The sequence below is a fragment of the Pleuronectes platessa genome, chromosome 7 (assembly GCF_947347685.1).
Source record: "Pleuronectes platessa chromosome 7, fPlePla1.1, whole genome shotgun sequence".
Lineage (NCBI taxonomy): Eukaryota > Metazoa > Chordata > Actinopteri > Pleuronectiformes > Pleuronectidae > Pleuronectes > Pleuronectes platessa.
The window spans coordinates 25,837,983-25,859,026 of NC_070632.1; the positions used below are offsets into that span (position 1 = coordinate 25,837,983).

A 21,044-nucleotide genomic window follows, 5' to 3' on the forward strand; every position below is an offset into this window, starting at 1 on the left:
CTTGACGAAAGAGAGCACATTTCTCCAGTATTAGCATCGCTACACTGGATTCCGGTTAAATCTAGAATATCATTTAAAATTCTCCTCCTCACCTTCAAGGCCCTGAATAATATGGTGCCATTTTACCTTAAAGAGCTTTTAGTACCCTATCAACCCACTAGGGCACTCCGCTCCCAGAATTCAGGCTTACTTGTCGTCCCTAAAGTCTCTAAAAGTATAGCAGGAGCCAGAGCTTTTAGCCATCAAGCTCCTCTGCTGTGGAATAAACTACCACTTTCAGTTCGGGAGGCAGACACCATCTGTTCGTTTAAGAGAAGTTAAAAACCTTCCTTTTTGATAAAGCTTATAGTTAGAGCTAATTAGTGCGGCAGAACGTTAGTTGTCCTATGTTCTAAAATAGGAAGCGTTTAGTTTAAAAAGGCATAGAGGTATTGATGGCTGATCTATTGAGTGGGTCACATGGTTTTTATCGTACTACCATACAAACCAGTAGCCAGTCAGATTTACCTTGAGCCTCCGTGTACTCCCAAGTTCGGCCCGTATCATTGTATCATTGATTACAAGGCAAAAACCCCTGATGACACTAAGACGCAAAGGGAATTTATGACACATGACACACGGAGCTTCTCTTTCCAGCTTCTCCTTCCTCTTCTTCATCCCTATCACATCAAAGTAAGTCATATCTCATCAGTACATGTTACTGACTTGACCCCTTCCCCGAGTCCCTTTGCTTTATCGCCTGCAGATCCGGGCCCGCTGTGGCCGCACCATGGATTACTATTTGTGGATCGTGCATCAGAGGCTGCAATGGTGGATCCAGTATGGTGGATTCTCTATCTTGTGGGCTGATCGTAGTGGTAATGGCGGATCCTGTGTCGTGTTGGCATCATATAATGGTGGTGGACCACGACCGAGGCGGCGGCTGATGATGGATTCTAATAAGCGGCAGTGGACAATGACTGTGGACTATAGTGGCATCCGAAAATGTTTACCCTCATCAATGCTGCTAAAAACTTTAATCTTGATGATGTTTTCCTACATTTGGCATCTATTGCACTTCTGACCGTCCTGGGAGAGGGATCCCTCACATGTGGCTCTCTCTGAGGTTTCTACGTATTTTTACCCTGTTAAAAGGTTTATTAGTAGTTTTTCCATACTCTTGTTGAGGGTTAAGGACAGAGGATGTCACACCAAGTTAAAGCCCTATGAGACGAATTGTGATTTGTGAATATGGGCTATACAAATAAAATTTGATGATTGATTGATTGAAGAGACTTTAGAATGATATTTATCCAACATTACCTGCACACTGCCGATGCATTGTTTGAGCAAATACCAACATTACCATCAAAGTTGAACAACCCCGCTGATGCGTCGGCGGGGTTGATAGGTTGATACTCACTCTCCAAAATGCTTTGATTTTGTAAGATTTTGTAACAGTTGCTAGTTGCTAGGCACCGAGGTACGCTCCACCTTCATGACGTGTTGCATTCACGTCGCATAAAAATAACCAGAATTATTCTCGATCTTTTGGAGACAACGATTGCAAACCTTTAAGGTGTATGCTCACCAGGGCTGCTCGATTAATCGAAATTTTATCGTGATTACGATTATGGGGTCAAACGATCTCCAAACTACAATAATCGAGTTGAAACGATCTTTTTTTTAAAGAGACGCGCATGCACAATTCAGTCCTTCCCCCAAAGCATTCAGCCGCCCAGCTGACTGGCACTCACTCTCAAGCAGCAGTAAAGTAAAGGAGGCGAGTTGTGTGTGTAGTGATCGGCGGTGAAAAAAACAGCGTGAGTGGAAAAGCAGGGAGGGCAGCAGCAGATCATGTAGCGGCCGCGCCGCGCACTGCTATTCTCAAGCGCGCTCCCGCCTGGCTGTTCAGACTTGTCAGACCGGACCCGCATTTCTCCGCGCCGGTCAGTCGGTCATAGAGTGTTAGGGTTGCCATCATTAAGGGTTTGAATAACCGGGCACCGATATCCTGGTTTCATGGAGGAATAAGATACGCAGCCGTCATCGGTGTTTACCGGAACCGGAAGTGATTAAAAAAATAAAGCATGTACTTTACTTCAGAATAAGGGCACATTAATAATTGTTTAAATAATCGGGATTTTGATATTGTCCAAAATAATCGTGATTATGAATTTTTCCATAATCGAGCAGCCCTAATGCACACATTTCAAGCGTACACTGGTGTTGATACAGTATTAAGGACAAAAGAACACAACAAAAACATGAATAGATAAATAGAGGGTCTTATTTCAAGCAGCATAAACAAATCAAGTAAAGAAAAGAGTGTCAGGTCATTTCTGTTCATCATGCATTAAAGAGGTTTTACAAATATCTTTCGTTCATTCTTGCTTCTTTATAGCCTAACAAACTCAGGGCTTTTATTAGAAAATCCAAATTTGTGTGCATCCTCATATCTGCTCTAGATCATTACAACGCTGGAGTTCCTGGCTCTTTGGCAGCCCTTAGAAAAGCTCAAACATTCTTATATTGAACACTCTAAAAATATAATTTCATAGATATATTTTCTTATTTAGTTTTAAATTTGAATTGATGTCTACCTTAGTAGGTAAGCATTCCTATTTACAATGGACACAACAGATTTATTTGCAATTGACTTTTCAGCATATCCTTTAGAACGTCGTTTACCAGGTTCTGGAAGAAAGTGTGGGCATTGGTGGATATTTCTTCTTAACTGTGATATTATTGACGGACCGAAAATCAATACAGGGTCGAAGGGAGCCATCCTGTTTTTTTAAACAAAAAATAAACCTCACAAACATGTAAGGATTGTATTCCAGAAACTTCTGGATAACAAACTTTTCGTTAAAGCTGAGAAATGTATGTTCCAAGCACAGTCTGTGTCTTTCCTGGGCTCCATTGTGGAGACAGAGTGGTCCGTGCCTGAGACCAGGAAACAAATTACAGCGCTTCCTGGGTGTTGCCAACTTATAACACCGATTCATCCGGGATGACAGTAAGGTTTCTCCACCCCTCACTAGACTCACCTCCTATAAGGTTCCGTTCACCTGGTCACTAGACTTTGACAAGGCTTTCCAGAAACATAAAACCTTGTTGTCCACCGTTCCAGTTGTTGTCCGCCCAGACCCTTCCCAACAGTTCGTGGTTGAGGTTGATTCCTCGGACACCAGAGTTGTATTGGGGCCATCCTCTCCCAGCGCTCTCCAAAGGATAAACATCATAAGATAAGATACATTTATAAGATACATTTATTGGTCCCACACACATGCACACACACACGACATGCAAATGGGGGAAAATTTGTTCTCTGCTTTTGTCCCATCTGGTGAACACAGGAGGACACACAGAGCAGTGGGCAGCCATGCAAAGCGCCCGGGGAGCAGGTATTGGGGGAGTAAGGTGCCTTGCTCAGGAGCACTTAGACAGTGGGGTGGGGTAGGCACTTAGACAGTGGCTGAGCGAAATTATGTTGTGGGGAACCGTGAGCTCCTGACGGTGGTGTTGGCTCTGGAGCAGCACTGGTTGGAGGGGGCGGAGTATCCTTTAATTGTTTGGACAAAATCTGGTTTATCTTCAATCAGCTAAGAGGTTAAACTCCTGTCATGCAAGGTGGGCTCTCTTCTTGGGTATGTTTAAATTCACTCTCACATACAGACGCGGCTCCTGCAACCAGAAACCGGATGTCCTTTCCCGACAGACTGCCCCTGAGACCTCCAGCAGTCCCCGGAGCCCATCCTCCCCCCATGTATATTGTGGCCGCTGTCTTCTGGGCGGTGGAGTCTGGGTTCCGAAAGCCCAGCAGACCGACGTTCCTGTAGGGGCATACGTCAAAACTAACTTACTATCCGGGAGTTCAATGCACTTTAGAATTCATTAAGCAATGTTTCTGTTGGCCCACGATCGCCCAGGACACTCAGTCCTTTGTCGCCGCCTGCTCGGCCTGTGCCCGTGAAGGTTTCCCACCAACCTCACTCTGGACTGCTTCAACTATTGCCCATCCCCAGTCACCATGTTCCTATATTGCTGTGGATTTTGATACTGTTCTCCCCCCATCGGCAGGAAGCACAACCATACTCACTATTGTTGGACGGCTCTCTAAGGAAGTGCACTTTGTTAGCTTATCCTCCGGCTATCAACCTCAGACCAACGGAAAGGACGATCGGGCCAACTGGGACTGTGTTCCTGCCCGACATCCCTAATTCTGGAGTTCCCACTTGCTTGAGTAGAATATGCCATGACTCCCTCACCAGCTCCGCCACAGGTATGACACCGTTCACCATCATGTTTGGTTTCCATCCCCATTTGTTTCCCTCCCAGGAGAAAGAAATTGCCGTCCCCTCCGTTCAGTCCCACCTGCGCCACAGCTGTAGGATCTGGAGGGAGGCTCGGGCAGCGTTAGTCCACACTGCCACCAGGAACAGTCAATGCATCTCAGCTCCCACATACACACCAGTACAGAAGGTATTGCTGCCCTCCCGGGACCTTCCAGTCCAGGTGGAGTCACGCAAGTTGGCCCCGCAATTCGTGAGCCCCTATGAGATTGAGGTCATCAACCCAGTCACTTCTCCCCTCAAGCTTCCATCCTAACCTCAAGATTCACCCCACCTTTCACACATCCCTCATTAAGCCTGTCTCCTCCAGTCTTCCTACCTAACCCCCTCCACCCACCCAGATCATGGACAACCATCCAACATTTACTACTGCATCCTGGATGTCAAAAAAATAAGCTGAAAACCTGAAAGTATCATTAATTAATCCTTTAAAATTTCCAAGTTGGTCTCCCTCATAGGGAGGTTTTAATTTCTTTAAATTTAAATTTCTTATTTTTACCTAAAGACAGATGTACTGAGCAGGACTGGAACAGATCACATACCTTCTGAAATAACAAAACACTTAGTGATTCAGGTAGCTTTCATTTTAATAATGATAATTTCACCATAACTATTAACAGCAAACAATCATCCACTTTTTTCGTGCACATTAATTAACCATCAAATTCAAGTGATGAGATCACCTGATTAGAACCAGTAAAGCGTGATTTGGAAAGCACAAAATTAGTCCATATCTTAATCAAATTCACTTCATTTTGATTGTGTTAGTGTAGTAAGGAGCCGAGCACAAAGGAACAAATCACCAACAGAACCAAAGGCCACGAATCAATACCGGTTTTCCAAAGCATTGCTAAGAAACAAAGTGCTGCCTGTACATTCTGGTCCTGTGAATTTGTGATGTGCATGTTGATCTGTGTGAAGGTGTCACTTAAATCAGTTACAGTGGTTCACAATTTGCTGTGCACGTTAAAATAAGACCTCATGAGGCTTATTAAAAAAATACAGCAAAACCTTTCATGCTTTTACAAAATAGATCACATTATCGCAACATACATTCAAACTTGTGCAATACAGACGAGCACATCCTTCATGTCACATCAACATTCAATGTTTGACGCTGCAGAAATCAAACTATAACTCTTTTAGGAATGTCATAGTGATGGAGCTAGGCATAAAATCTCCACAAGGAAAGATGGAGAGTGGGGTTTTCTCTGTAAATTATTTTACAACTGATTTGGTTGGTCGGAGGTATGTTTAGTTCTGTGTATCTGTGTCGTTGAAGGTTATTTCCAGGGTTGACTGCTTTGAACCCTGGAACTGTTCCTTCCAGATGCAGAGGAACTCAGTCGACTCCCGGCGCCGGATATGTTGGAGCGGGAGCTGAGGGTCGACATGCGGCTGGATCTGCTGCTCTCTGTGAATGCACACACAAACACTGGTGAGGAATATGAAATGAAATGAATTAAAAACATTTGTCAGTCTTCTACCAAGTGGAAATCTTGTTTTGATTCATGTTTAATTGGCCCGATGTAAGGGAAATGTAACATTTTGAACATGCACAATGTAATCATGTTCATCTCCCCTATTATTGATCATGATTGAATCTTATACAATGTAACCTTGACCATGCTAAATCCTGTACAACTGAATGAATCTTGGTCTGATTGCCTAAACTAAGGTGTTGAGGCCTTGATGTCACCAGAAGATCCTGACCTTTGGCTTAGAAACAACCTCAACAAGAGGGGGAGGAACCATCCAAATGTATAAAGAGAACAACTGCTTCCCATCGCTGTGCATATTACAAACCAACCTTTGACTTGTGCACCATGCTCTGAGCATTACATGTGACAATACTGTAAGAGAGGTGTGTCTCGTTCCTTGTTGTCAGAGTGGGATTGCAGAATTGCCCCGACAGTGATAATAGTGCATCATGGACCAAAATTCAAGGTCTGAGTCAGAAGGGAACTGAGAAAGTTGGCAAAAATTATGACATGAGTTTTCATCACTTATAAACCTGTAACCATCCCACAGCAATCAATAAACAAAGATTTAGATGAGGTCATACTATGTTAAAAGGACACCATAGATAAATGGTTGGATGAACCGAAATAAGAGTTTATTTGATAAAAAAAAACGCAAGCCATAAAGGAACTAAATTAATGACAGAAAAGCTGACGAAGTGGGCCATCACTATTAAACTCAATCTAAATCAAAACCAAAACAAGAAAACTAGACGACTGGACATCTCCAACTCAAACTAGAATATGCTGCTGCTTTGTGGATTGATTCAAAGAGTGAGAGAAAGAGAGACCACAGGCTCTCCTCCTCCAGCTTTTTATCTCATCTTTAACTGTGAATGAGCCTCAGGTTCTGCAACACTACAAATGGGTAGTTTAAAAAACATAAATCCACATTCTGACTTCAAAGCACCTGAATAGATCAAAGCCAAACATTTCACAATGGGAACTATATCATATAATTTACTCACATTTTGAACCAAACTACTTGTTTATTTTCAGCAAAACCTTCTAACAGTGTGGTCTTACGATTACTTGGGATGAGTATCTCTTCCAGCTGCTCCTGGATCTTAGTCAGCTCATCTGATGTAAAGCGCCTCCTCATCTCTGCCGCCTGCATCTGTTGCTGAACAGAACTCTTTTTCCACTTTGACGAAGTGGGAGACGACAGGCAAGTGGTCGGGAAGGAACCCGTCGTCATCCCTTCTGGAAATTTCTGAGCGATTACCTTGAGACCTGGGAGAACAAAGAGGGACGACGGCTCTCTTCAGGCACAATTTTTTTTTTATTAGTTCATATTACAAATTTGTGTCATGGGTTGACTAATATAACATTCTTAAGTGTAACTTCACCCATAAGTTTTGGTTGAAGTGTCTTTCCCTGGAAATTCAAAAAATGCCTTGAAGGCCGAACTAAAACACAGCTACCCTCATCTCTCTCTACCCTGCACAAACCAGTAGATTTGTAAACATTTTGGACAGCAGATAAAAATCAAGCAGATAGATGCAGTGGATTAGCAACTGGGAGGAAACACCCCTGTGTCTTTGGTCACATACTGAACAAAGAGGGATAAAGCTAAGCTATCTAGTGTGTCTAGCTATGAGCATTGACTCCAGTAGCAGCACACACACTTTTCAACCCAAAAGAGGATTGTCGCCTCCAGAGTTTCCTGACGGCCAAGAGCAGTCATTCCTAGCAACGTGAACTACTGGAAAAGGTGGCTGGTACAAAGACAGCTGGTGCTAAGCTGTATCTGAGGAGCGCTGTGATCAAAAGCCTAATAGAGTTTTTAAATATATAAACTAAATAGTTAAAGTCCCAAACTGTTGATTCTACATGGTACTGCAAGGTTCAAGATGGTTTTATACATTAAGTCGCATTATGAGCCATGTTACCACATAAATCTAGATTTTTCTCATAAAATTTGTAATGAGTGATATTAAAACCAGCATTCATGCATTTCAATACAGTCATGAGCAGTCATATGATTTAGTTTACAGACCAAAAAAAACACATTCAAGTGTGCAGTACCTCTTTATATTCCGTTATATACTCATACATGAGTTATTGAAATGCAGAAATGTAAGCTCCAGCCCCTCTCGCGACTACAACCATAGAATGGTAAAAAATTATTCCCTATATGATTTAGAGAAAGTCTGACTTACCTCCAGACAACATAAACAGATTCTCGACTCCTCGCTGACACATGGTGGTGGCTGCCTGGCTGGCTATTCTCTCATCCTCATCATACACAATGATGATCTTCCCTGCTGTGTTTTTCTAAACAGAGTGTGGGTTAAGTTCAGACAAGACAATAATAAGTTGTACCTGCAGGTCAGTTGTTGTTGACATGGAAAAGTATCTAAAGCGAAAGTGTTTAATGCCAGTTTGTGTTAAAGGATACATATTCCAGCACAAAAAAGTAGTTTCCAACCTCAACTTCCCTAAAGGAAGAGTGAGATGGAGAGACCGAGACCTGAACCAGGATTGTCTCAGCGCTGCGATCAATCTGGTGAGAATCTGAAAATTCAAGTATATTTTGTACCTGCTTACATAGTGCTAAAGATAGTTTTTTCTAGAGGGATTTGATCCCAGATGGGTTAAAGCGCTGTAGAGGTTTTAACCAAGGTTTAGTACGAAAACCTGGAGGTAAACTGACGAGGTACCTAAGTTTGCTAAGACCACAACCATGGAATAAAATATTACTGGTTATTTTTTGGATTGTGTGAAAAGCACACTATGTAGACAATTTCTCTAAGGCATTATGATTTATGTTGGTCAAGCAGGATATTTAAAAATGTATAGAGCAGCAAAAGATTTCAGATTTCCATCACACCTGCATTTCAAAACGCCCTGATGTTGTGGTTGACATGGGAAAATATCTAAAGTGAAAGTGTTTAATGCCAGTTTGTGTTAAAGGATACATATTCCAGCACTTCTTTGGAAAAGGGGTTCATTGTTCGAGACAGGTGGGCGATCGGGAAACTGTGTGCTATAAGAAATACAAATGATAAGGAGGTTTACATTATTCTATTAGGCATAAAGAGCTTGATGATCATTTTTCTGCTACATACCGCTGATAATGTGACAGCAGTTGTATTGATCCAGGTCACGCACGTCCAGCAGCAGGTAGGGGCAGTCGGGGTAGGGCCTGTCAGTATCATTGTCCATCTTCTGACACTTCATGCCGAGGCTCAGCTCTCCTACACCACTGACAACGCTGTGAGAGGACAACGGTTAGGAGATTGTAATATTTAGTCTTTATTCCTTTGCCTATATTACCTACGCCAAAGAGGTTATGTTTTCGTCAGCATTTGTTTGTTTGTTAGTTGGCAGGATCACACAAAAACGACTAAACGGATTATCATGAAACTTTTTGGAAGGATGTGGTATGGGTCAGGAGGGAACTGAATACATTTTGATCTGGATCAGGATGGATTCAGGATTTGTAACATTCTTCAGCATTGTGAGATAGGGTGTTATTGACCATGTACCTGGATACAATCACAAGGTGACAGCAAGTACAGGTGTGAACGTACTTGGATCAGATAGTGATCCGATCACGCCAGACCACATTCGGAGGTGGACTGGGCCACATGTGTCCACATATTTTTAGAAGTGTGAACGCGAATGTTTCCTGGGCCAGTTATGAAAGACCTCCTACTCAGCTGATGTCCTCTGACCTGCAACAGTTTATCTGTGAACTGAACCTATTTGTATTCTTATCTGTGCCTGTACACTGAATTATTTGTGGCCATCACCAAAATATCAACACTGACCAGGACATCATGACTAATGCTTTTCTCAAATTGTTGAAATCTTTCTTCTCTGCAACCGCATGGGATTCATTCAACGCCTCCTGACTCCTCTCTCTCCCTCATGAGGACACACAGACAAACATAAACAGTGACATCGGACACATCTTTAAACTTAGGTCTGAACAGGATCAGAGAATAATTCATGGATCTTGATGAAGAAAAATATGGATCTAGTGAATTTAAAAGTGGTTCCATAAGGTATACTGTTGTTTTATGTGGTACACTTAAAAAAAGTTCAACCGAGTAATGTTGCTTTACAGTTACTATAGTTTAATGATTAATATCCATGTTAAATCTGCAACAAAAAATTATTTGAGCTATATTGAAAATAATCCAATGATTATTTTCTCAAAGAATTATGTATAAAATGTCAAAAATTCACAAAAATGTATTGTTTTGTCCAATTAACAGACCAAAACAAAGACATTCAGTCTACTGTGATGTTTGATTTGTTTTTTTATGAGAAAAAAAGACTGAAATTATGAAATGATTATCAAAATAGTTGCCAATTAATTTTCTAGTATCAGACTCTTTGAGTTGCAGGAAAGTTTTCATGTTTTTGTGAACATGTCTTAACGGAGAATCTCCTAATGCTTTTTGATTGAAAGGCAAACTCTGGAGCCCATTGTACCGACAATCATTAGTTCATGACTGAAAACAGCTTTATACTCTACAGTGCAGCCGGTGGACGACTCTGTCAGATCGTCTTAATGCAGCCTCTGGGACAGAGGTACAGTTCCCTTAAGTGCAACACTTGCTGAAAATACTTGCCCTCATCATCCACAGCATGTTGGATAAAGGTTATCCTCCTAACAATGGGTAAAATGGTATGTGAGATATTGAGCAAGGTCATTCTTACCTTAGCAGCGTTGACCTTGAAGTGTAGCAGTTCTCCCTGGTGTCACCTGCATCATGGGGATCAGAAAGTGGTGACATCTGTAGGGCACCGTTGGTGTGTTCGGACAAACTCTCCAGGTCTGCATCAGACATCTCTGACAGGGCATCTGCAAATGAGTGTGAAATCAACAGATTGTCACCCACTCTCAGAGCCAAGTTCAATATGTTAGAAGCTGTAGAATAACTTTTACCGTCTGGGCAGTGTGAGTCACCATCATTCTCATATTTATTCAGGTCTGACACAGAGGCTACCTGAAGTATCTGGTGAGTAAAAAAAGTTTGAAACTCAGCAATGCATGTACCAGCAAGAAAAACAGTTAAAACTAACAGGAAGTAAAAGTGCATGGACAATGGTATCCTGGTGTCCGTAAATGAAGGTAACAAACTGAGCTGAATAGTTTGTTATAAGCTGTCTGTGCAGAACTATTCACACAAGTAGTCTATTAATTATTAAGTACAGTGAACAGATCAGGTTTGCTCACTACATTCATTCAGTCATCTCCAAAGTAAAGGGAACAAATAAATGGATAATCACTTGATAGTAAACCCAGCAGGACTTTACCATATAGCAAGGAAATAAAAACTTACCAATTGGGCAAATGTAGTCACCTTTAACCGCTTAAATATTTCGTCTGCACGGTACCTGTAATCTGAGGAAATGGAGAATAAAAAAAAAAAACTCACCTACAACAGCTCTAACCTGTCTACTCTCAGTATACCGTCAATCCACAGCTGCTACTACTTTCCCCACATCAGACTCAGTTTTATCCCTGCACACTAGCTCACACTTGTTGGTATCCAACAATCACATCCCTGCAGTCTTTGTCTGGCCACACTATTGTGAATACTGCAATCCTCCATTGAAGATACTGAGAAATTGAAGGTCAAGTCACAAATGAACATTTATTTAATTGCTTAATTAACTGGGGTAGTATGAGAACCCAAAGATTGTTGGAAAAATGGCCTGCTCTATCTCACATCTATTGAACCAGCTGACAGAAAGAAAGATGAATTGTGAATGTCAGACTAGAAACATTGGGTTGGTCAAGGAAACATTCAGACAAAACCATACAAGCATAACAAATCATGAATGAATATATATAAACCAACAGCCAACAATGTTATTTCTTTGCAACTTCTGAACTTCTCTCCTCTTCAAACAAGTTACTCACTTTTTTTAATATCCTCCAGTCTTTCCATGTACTTCGTAAGGCTGCATCCTACAAAACGAAACATAACAATAATATGAAGAAGATTTAAAGCTGAGTTGTTTCAGATGTCAAATGGTTTATACTAAGACCCTGACATTTTTGTTCTACTTGAGAGATGTGTCCTTCCCTGAACAGGTTACTTGTGATGTTAAGGAGCAAAATCAAATAGAATCGAAAAGAGTAGAACTTTATTGTCCACCTACATGGGAAATTGCATTCAATTAATAAATAAACAAACATAAAACCCCAACGGGCAATTGACGCATCCCTGGAAAGCTTTGCAGCTTAAGTGACTTTACCAGGCAGGGAGATGAAAAGTACAGCAGATTGGTACACAGGTTCCTCAACCTGCGAACTGACTCATAGGCTACAGAGTCTCTTTTTATCGTGTTTTTTTTATACATGATTATTTTCTACAATATATAACCTTATGTTAATTATAATTTAGATCAAAAACAACAATCCAAATGCATCTCAAGAAGAGGACATACTCTGCTTATTGTGTTAACTAAGTGAAATAGAGAGTGAGATTCATATCTGGTTCTACTGTCCTGTCAGGAGGGACACACATTTTAGTAGAATACCATATATCTATATTATTCCACTTTAATTTGATTATTATAATCTTCCCATCCTTGAAATGACGCGATACATCCTAATAATAAACTAAATTTATGCAGCTTTATTTGAACAAAGTTAAAAAGTGCTTTATATGAATAAACAAGGACTAGGCCATTTCTGGACTGAGCAAATAAATCAAAAGATTTCAAATAATATAGAAAATAGATGGAATAAACACCCAACCGTAGAAACAAAAACAATAGCCATGAAAAAAAGGAATAAAATGAATAAAGGGAAGAACGCCCCCAACAATACAAAATATGAATAATAATAATAACACAGATAAGACATGTTGGCGATCAAACTTTGTGCTACAAATCATTAAATTACAAAGATAGGTGATTTAAAGGATGTCACAGTTTTTAAGTCTCAGATCCTTAGGGCAGTGAGTTCCAGAGCTGAGGGGTCCTGACTTCTAGAGCCTGATATGGGATGTGTAACTACAACAAGTACTTTATGGTGTCCGGTGAACCCGTGGGAATAGAGTACCCTGTGAGCATGACACCTAAATAATTTAAACCTGTACCTGTATCCAATCGGGTCTTGACGTGTTGGTACTTTGCGTTTCTCGGTATTCTTCTTTTCATGAACTAGAAGGAAAAGAACAATGTGGAGTTTCTCTATAGCTTAGTACACAGAAGTATTTTGTTTATAAAGCAAATAACATTATAACCATCACGTAGAAGAACGTAACGGACTAAAGCCAGCTTTAAATTCTTACAGGTGTACTGTGGATATGGTTTAACAGAGATGACAGCTAGCTCGCTAGCTAGGACAGCTACATCTGACTGAGTTAGCCCACACTGTGTTCACGGTGCATAAAACTAATTCAGCACCGACAATTAGCAGGTAACTAAAGGACTTTAAATGTTATTTATCCAACATTACCTGCACACTGCCGATGCCGTGTTTGAGCGACATCCTTTCAAACCAGAATACCAAACATTAACGTCCAAGTTTAACAACCTCGCTGATGATTGGTCGGTGCACTTACTTGGACCAATCATAGAAGCCGATACTCACTCTCCAGAACGCTTCCATTTGATAAGAGTGGCTAGTTGCTAGGCAGCGAGGGACGCTCCACCTTCATCGCGTGGTGCATTCACGTCACATAGAAATAACCGTTATTAATCTGGATATATCTTTTGGAGACAACTGTTACAACAAAGTTGATAGAGTATTACAGACAATATAACATAACAAAAGCATAAATAAATAAATAGAGTGTCTTATTTCAAGCAGCTTAAACAAGTTCAGTGCTTCATTCTCCCTTCTGTTGATATGGAGCCTAACTTTTTTAATGTTTGCATCTATTGATGAAGGGATTGCCCAATGAATCAGGTCTTTTATCAAATTTTTGTAAAACCTCATATCTACTATTTTAGTTTTTTTATTTCAAGTGAATTTTGTTGATGTTCACCCATGTTCACCTTAGTAGGTTAGCGTTCCCTATTTACAACGTTCCCAACTGATTTGTTTGTAAAATAATTTCCCCACCAGGTCCCTGAATGCAGCAGCACTCTCTTCACTGCTGCATCCTCGAGCCACAGGTGGACAGTTACTCCGAGGAAGAAACACTGAGTGTATTTTGCCGCCATCGCAAAAAACAAAAGTCAGTTTCCATCGATGCTCAAAAAGAAACAAGTTAATTTCACTGAGATCCCGTTGGACCGAGCGCTGCGGTGGGATCTGGGATCGACAGGTCGGGTCTGGGACAGTTGCGGAAGGCGCACAGTTTGACAGTAATGGAAGATCAACAAGTTTCCTTTTGACAACATCAGCTCTGTGCAGACAGCTAATGCCCACAATGGCGTCTGTCCTGGTGAGTACATTTGTTTAATACTCACAGAGGAGCTAATGAGGAAAAGCGTGCGCTTACTCTGATAATGTATACTTGTGCCAATGGTAGCTGAGTCGGCGAGTTTGCTAGCTGCGTATGTGCTAAGAGGATTTGTTGCTGAACGAGGCTGTGAAGAACACCCTGGTTCCTCTGTGCTGGCCCGTTGAAGGAGTTGTAGACTTTTGTTGATGTCAGGTTCAGCGATATCCTGGTGAAATGTCTCTGTCAGATTTGTAAACTCGAACACACTTGGTCAAGGAACGCAGTGTCCCACAGGAAGTACCTGCATCCCAGCCCTGCACCATATAAACAGTCTTTCCTTCCAGTGTTGCCAACTCCTCAGTAAGGAAAGTAGCTATTGGCTGTCCTAAAAGTCGCTAGATGTCGCTAAATGACGTCATCGCCCAATTTGCATAATGTAATGGTCGCTATAGGACGTACAGAAAGTGAGAAAAAACACCCTCAATATGTTTAGAACTTAAAATAACCTTTCTTCTACAGATGCGTATTACATTCTCTTCACCAAAAAATTATTCAGTTTTTCTGGGATAATTATCTCGGAAATTCCGAGACAAATGCCCAAGAAAATAAAAAATAAAAGTGAATGCAATACGCTTCCGTATTCTTCTGTTGATTCTTTTTTTATTTTTTATTTTGCCATTGAAATAGACCATCACTTCTCAAAATAACTTCATGACTTTAATGCTGTATCTAGACCCACATACATAAATCGATTTTGTCCTGTATTGCTAAATGTTAGAATATCAAATTTTATCAAAAGGCTGTTATGTGGGGTGGAACTTCTAGCTCTACGTCCAACCCTCCTCCTTTATCCGGGCTTGGGACCGGCAAAATGATCCAAAAGAGATACTCTGGCAGAGCAAGTTATTTTTTTTTTCTTCTTAACTTTTGGTTTAGTTTTCAGGGCCCTGAAAGGGTTTAGTTTCACCACGTTCCACACGAGAGATGTGGACTCTGCATCGATGAAGAGACTGATTTCAATGACTCATGACTCATATTTTCCAGTGACAGTGAAGATACATTGACACTTACAGGGCAGTATCAGCGGTGGCTTTGCGCATGCGGGATTCATTTGCAGTCTGGAGGACGCGGAGTGTGGGTCTCCTCTCTGCTCTGACTGCAGCTAGGACTGATGCGTAAGGCTACTGGGAGACTGACCGCCTGTGAGTGCGTTGGGACGGTGGAGCGGCTCACGGCAGCACCCGCTGCTCGTTGAGGACAGTAACTGCAGAACGATACGTGCTTTAACGTCAGTCTCCAAAACACCAGAAAGTCTCTAATATCACCAGAAAAAGTCGCCAGATTTGTCGCTAGTAGTGTTGCGGGTGGAAATCAAAGGAGAGGAGTCGTCGTTCTCAAGTTGAAGTTAAGCAAGTTTATTCAGAGGTCACAGGTCAGGAAACGCGGTGTCCAGCAATTGAACATGCATGGGTCTCTAGTTCTACGCAGGAGGCTGCACAGGAAGAAAGACGCTTAAACAGAGTGCGCACATAGATTATATATTGTTATATTGGGCGTGACTGGGGTTCGTCTTGGATTGGTCAAAACTAGATGGAGGCCGCTGCATCTAGACGGGACAGTGCCTCATCCTCTTGGAATGACGCGTGATGAAGATGTCGTACGTGCACTCCATTGTCGTGGTTACCAGAGGTGATAATGTTGATGTATCAGTGCAGCTGCGTTAGTGTGCTGTCTGGGGGAGAGATTGTGGGCCAAGGTCTACTCACTGTCTCTGTGCGAAGTGCGAACTGAATCAGGGAGCTGGAATGTGTGATATAAAGTGTTGACTATGAGTATGGTTTAAGGAATATATGTGGTGTATCAATATGAGTATGTATTATGTGTTTGGTGTATGTCAATATGTGTTTGGTGTTTGGTGTATGTCAATAGTAGCTTTTGACAAAGGGGGTTTGGAAAGTCGCCAGATTTAGTGACAAAGTCGCTAAGTTGGCAACACTGTTTCCTTCACAGCAAAGTCTAGAGATCTCGTTCATGTGTCAGTGTTCACTCACTAATGCTTAAGAGCCCACTCCTGTGTCTGTTTGTCTGTGTATGTGTGTCTGTGTATGTCTGTGTGTCTGTGTGTTTGTGTGTTTGTGTGTTCATGAATCTGCTATCTAGGGCTGGCAATAAAACAATATCAATAATTATGCTATATCATTTCAATCAATAGCAATATATTGCTTATTCATTGTGTAAGCACATTGAGGAGTTAAAACACTCCATTGATCTACCTCAGATTTGTGAAATGCTTTGCTTCTAATCAAGTGTTTGTCGATCTCTGCTCATAAAGAACGGTTTAAAACCACAACCTTCACTCAGGAGCAGGGCTGCCAGAATCGATTATTTGTTCAGTAATCGATCAACAGCAACTATTTTTCAATCAATAAATCGGTTTGAGATCCTTTGCTACTCTATTGACAGTGAATTGAATATAAATTGAAAACTCTTTCAAAATTCTTGTCAGACAACATTTTCACCATTTAATCTGCAGAGGAAATGAAAAGTTTTGCTGACTGACTGTGAGCATTCTCTCTGCAGGATGATCCAACCCTGGAGAGACACTTCAAGGGTCATAAAGATGCTGTCACATGTGCAGACTTCAGTCCAAACAACAAACAACTGGGTAAAACATGCTGCTGCTGCTTTGAGCCTCAGATATTTACAGAAGATAGTTGGCTGTAATCATATGTCATGCTTTTGGTTCTCAAAAATATCTAATATAAACTTAAGAACACTGTTAAGACATTTATTTTCTCGTCTTTTATACAATGATGCACTACATTTCCAAATATGGAAAATGTAGAGAATCTGAATCTGTAACATTTAGTGGTAAAACAAACACTTTCTTTGGAATATATCATGTAAATCTATACATAGGCTACATGTACAATTGTACTGTATACTATACATGTAGAAATGGGAATATCCAAACTCAAATGTTGTTCTATCCTCATGTACAGCACACTCCACATAATGGCAAAGCACAAACTGACTGATATAAAAGACACTGGCTTCAAAAACTTGATAATTTTCTGAGCTATTGCATCTGAGTTAACTAAAATTAAACCATTAGGAAATGTTGGGCTTTTTAAGTTATTATTTTTTGGAATGTTTGGCTGTATTGATGCATACGGCATGACATTTGCCAAGGGTGTGTATTTTTTTAGGAATTTCAAATTCTGCTCCTATGTCTCTAATATACAGTTTAAATAATACTGATGCTGCCCCTTGACATAATATGAGAAAGTTTTTTTTTTAAATGGGCATCTACACAAAAACTAGTAATGCAAAGAAATGTGTTGCTAATCAGTGACATAGGCCAGGCTGTGTTGACCCTGTATCTATCTAGATTGATAGATAGATATACAGATAGATCTTTGTCTATCCAGATAGATGGAGAGAGAGACAGAGAGAGCGAGAGAGAGAGAGTGTCATGTAGGGATTATAGGGAGGGGACCTTTAGGTCCCAAAGTACATGAGAAGTAGATGAGAGGAAGTATTTTAAAAGGAGCCCTGAGGGTGTAGTTAAATCAATGACAGTTCTCCTGCACGGGAGCAGTACGGATTCTACTGTCCAGGTAATTTAGTTAATCTTCACTATATCATCTTTCTTTTGTCTTCCTCCAGCCTCAGGGTCAGTGGACAAGAGCCTGATGATCTGGAATCTGACTCTTAAGTTGAGGGCCTTCCAATTTGTTGGCCACCAAGATGTCATCACTGGGGTGCAGTTCTCCCCATTCGGTAACCTGGTGGCAACGTCCTCCAAGGACAGAACAGTCAGACTGTGGACACCTTCCATGTAGGTTTTCAAAGTCACTGTAACTGCTTTAATCATACGTTTTTTATTCATTAAGTACAATAAATGTACAGTGATACGGAATGAATGGTCTGTATTTTTGTGTGTCGTGTCACAGGAAAGGAGAGTCAACGGTGTTTAAAGCTCACACTGCCGCAGTACGCAGTGTTGCATTCTCCCATGATGGCCAGAGACTGGTAACAGCGTCTGATGACAAGTCGGTCAAAGTGTGGAGCGTTCATAGACAGTGCTTCATCTATTCCCTCAACCAGCACACCAACTGGGTGCGCTGTGCCAGGTACAGCATGATTGTCAGCACCCTCTCTAGCTATAGCATTAGAATGCGCATGTATATTAAACATGTTGAATATGTAGAAATGCATTCAGAAATTACTAGGACATCTTAAATTTTGGATAATTTTGCAGCAACATTTTCCACTAATCAGTCATTATAGACATGATTAGGAAGGACACATAACTGTCTATCTAAGGTCTCTCAGAGTATTTATAGCTGCTTTCAGACGTACGCTAAACTTGGCGGAGAAGAGGTTTATATGTGAACGCAAATGTTCAAGTGAGAGCCCCCTGTGTTTCTCTGGACTTTCTCCGCCTGACTTCCCAAAGTTTGCAGAAAGTATAAATGAGTGAATGTGGGAACACAGCAGGAGATCCCCTGCAGGATTCCCCGTGAGCGAGTGGGGCGGGTGATGAGGTCCTATACGAGACAGATGCAAAGATGTCAGAAGAGTTTGTGGTGATAAGAGCAGAGGCCGATGCCAAGGCGATGCGAACAAAAACATGTGATCTTCGCACCAGAATCAATACATCATGCATCCGAATTTCCTGACGCGCTGTGAATGTGTGACTGGAAAACTGCAGAGAACATCCGGACCCAATACTCATCCGCAGGTCATGTCTGAAAAACGGCTTATGAACCATCTATGATAGGTCGGCCTAAGCTACTTATTAGTCAGGCGTGGCTCTGGTGTGTTTATTATATGTTTCCATCTGATGGTTTTTGTCTTTTCCTTGCTGCAGGTTCTCTCCAGATGGGCGGCTCATAGCTTCCTGTGGGGACGACCACTCAGTCCGACTTTGGGACACATCCAGCAAACAATGCATCAACTGTTTTTCTGACTACGGAGGGTAAGTTCCCAGAACCTGCATGGGTGTCCTTATATTCTTCAAAAGATTAAAATTCTAAATCAATCAAACATTTTTGTGTAATTATCCATACAAAATCCATTTAAATTTTATATTTTTAATTCATTATATTATTTTTTTCTAAACAACAGAATTGTCCATGAGCATAGTTTGTAATCTAATTTTCTAGACTATAGCAGCATTAAAAAGTTAAAATCATGGGTTTATGTAGCGCCTGGACAGTTAGTTTAGATGATGAGTGTACATAAATTATCCATAGATATTACCAATAATTTATGATTTTTTTTCAGGTTGCCTTGTAAAAACTGCCCAGGGACAATATATGAAAATGATCTTAAAAAGCTAACTCTGGACTATTTATTGTATTATGTCTGTTGATTGATGAGCAAAATGTAAAAACCACTGGTGTAGTCGTTCCTCTGTTTCTCCCATAGATGGAATTGCTGTGTATTATTTAGATGGTAGCTGCTATAGGTCACTAACTCGGTTTTTATCATCACAGGTCAACAACGTCTGTTGAGTTCAACTCCAGCGGCACTTGCATTGCTTCATCAGGAGCTGACAGTTCATTAAAAATCTGGGATCTACGGACCAACAAGCTGATTCAGCATTATCTGGGTATGTCAAAATCTCAGAGCTACAGTACAATATTAATTATATATCCAGATTGGAAAATGTTGTCATTATCTAAAACATGCTTTCAAATAGTTAGATAATGCAGAAGATCCTGACTGGTTGTATTTCCAGTTTGTCAGCTGAGGAATTATTTCCTTTATTATCCTGCCGAGGATTTAGACTCAGTATTTCTAATATATCTTCTGTCAGAGTAAATTATTTATTATATTACTAATGTGTATTGCTTGTTTGTGTGTGTGTGGCTAATCTTTGTATGTTCCCGTTCGGATCAGTCCACAGTGCAGGAATCAACAGTTTTTCCTTCCACCCATCCAACAACTACCTGATCAGCGGTTCCACTGACGGCACGGTCAAGATTCTGGACCTGCTGGAGGGACGCCTCATCTACACCCTGCATGGACACAAGGTGGTGCCACAGCACAGCTCAGTTCATCCACAGACACCAATCTGACATTATCAGATTTTTTGCCAGAATTTAGGCAGTCTGAGCTGCTATTCCAATATTTTCTCTGAAATAGTCCTTGATGCTCTTCGTCATTGTAAGTTTTGTTAATCACCAACATTTGGTTTTGCAGGGTGCTGTGACCACAGTCGCCTTTTCCAGGACTGGAAATCAGTTTGCTTCAGGTGGAGCTGATAGTCAGGTTGGTGTTTCATGACTCAGTAATGAACCTGTGTATCCTATATACTCAATAGCTTGTTACTTCGGTGAGTTCGGAGTCATTCTACAACCAGTAGGTCGGCGGTTGGATCCCAGTCTTCCCCATCACGTGTCCTTGTGCAAGATACTGAACCCCGAATGGCGCCTTATAAAAAAATGGGCTGCCCAAATGTATCTGTGAATGGGTGAATGGCAAAACTGTACTGTAAGCGCTTTCAGTGGTCATCAAGTCTAGAAAAGCTCTCAAAAGATACAGACAATTTACATGGACATAGTGTTGTCACGATACCAAAATTATGACTTCGATACTATATCTGCCAAAATATCACTATACCACAAATACGATACGATACTGGTTTATCTGATAGTAATAAATAATAAAATCTGTAAGGTTCCCTTTTTTACCAGCTTGTTCATGCCCAGCTTTTTGGACACTTAACAAATGGCATTCATATTAGTATTAGCCTACAGGCCCACATAAGTGAAATTATAGGTTATTTTGCATGTATAACGTTTTCTTAATTT

The 21,044-nt window shown here is 41.0% G+C and overlaps 2 protein-coding genes across 6 annotated transcripts in view; one reads left to right on the plus strand and one right to left on the minus strand.

The window, feature by feature from the left end:
• Positions 1-4,900: 4,900 nt before the first annotated feature.
• Positions 4,901-14,557, minus strand: cep41 (centrosomal protein 41). 4 transcript variants are annotated; one of them, XM_053427343.1, is made up of 12 exons: positions 14,278-14,557; positions 13,393-13,482; positions 12,925-12,988; positions 11,739-11,786; positions 11,155-11,216; positions 10,758-10,827; positions 10,529-10,673; positions 8,926-9,071; positions 8,776-8,843; positions 8,017-8,131; positions 6,881-7,087; positions 4,901-5,748 (listed from the first exon to the last, which is right to left on the minus strand). In XM_053427343.1, exons 3-12 carry the CDS (start codon positions 12,983-12,985, stop codon positions 5,618-5,620), a joined length of 1,053 nt encoding a protein of 350 aa, XP_053283318.1. In that variant the 5' UTR covers positions 12,986-12,988; positions 13,393-13,482; positions 14,278-14,557; the 3' UTR covers positions 4,901-5,617. The 4 variants fall into 4 exon arrangements, with proteins under 4 accessions (XP_053283318.1, XP_053283317.1, XP_053283315.1 ...); XM_053427342.1 differs by lacking the exon at positions 13,393-13,482; XM_053427340.1 differs by lacking the exons at positions 13,393-13,482; positions 14,278-14,557 and adding an exon at positions 13,287-13,380 and having other exon boundaries at positions 6,887-7,087.
• Positions 13,910-21,044, plus strand: part of poc1b (POC1 centriolar protein B) — a 56,193-nt gene continuing 49,058 nt past the window's right edge. For both annotated transcript variants that reach the window (XM_053427337.1, XM_053427338.1), the window contains exons 1-8: positions 13,910-14,220; positions 16,801-16,885; positions 17,890-18,061; positions 18,177-18,356; positions 19,097-19,204; positions 19,725-19,840; positions 20,131-20,264; positions 20,434-20,502. In XM_053427337.1, the coding sequence (XP_053283312.1) occupies positions 14,197-14,220; positions 16,801-16,885; positions 17,890-18,061; positions 18,177-18,356; positions 19,097-19,204; positions 19,725-19,840; positions 20,131-20,264; positions 20,434-20,502 (888 nt within the window). In that variant the 5' untranslated portion in view covers positions 13,910-14,196. The remainder of the gene's footprint in view (positions 14,221-16,800; positions 16,886-17,889; positions 18,062-18,176; positions 18,357-19,096; positions 19,205-19,724; positions 19,841-20,130; positions 20,265-20,433; positions 20,503-21,044) is intronic.

Coding starts and splice junctions, on each gene's coding strand:
- cep41 (XM_053427339.1), bottom strand. CDS start 13,319: ATGTCGCTCAAACACGGCATCGGCAGTGTGCAG. Junction 12,989..13,286: donor ACGGCATCGGCAGTGTGCAG/GTAATGTTGGAT, acceptor TTTTCCTTCTAG/TTCATGAAAAGAAGAATACC. Junction 7,088..8,016: donor TCTGTTTATGTTGTCTGGAG/GTAAGTCAGACT, acceptor TTGTTCTCCCAG/GTCTCAAGGTAATCGCTCAG.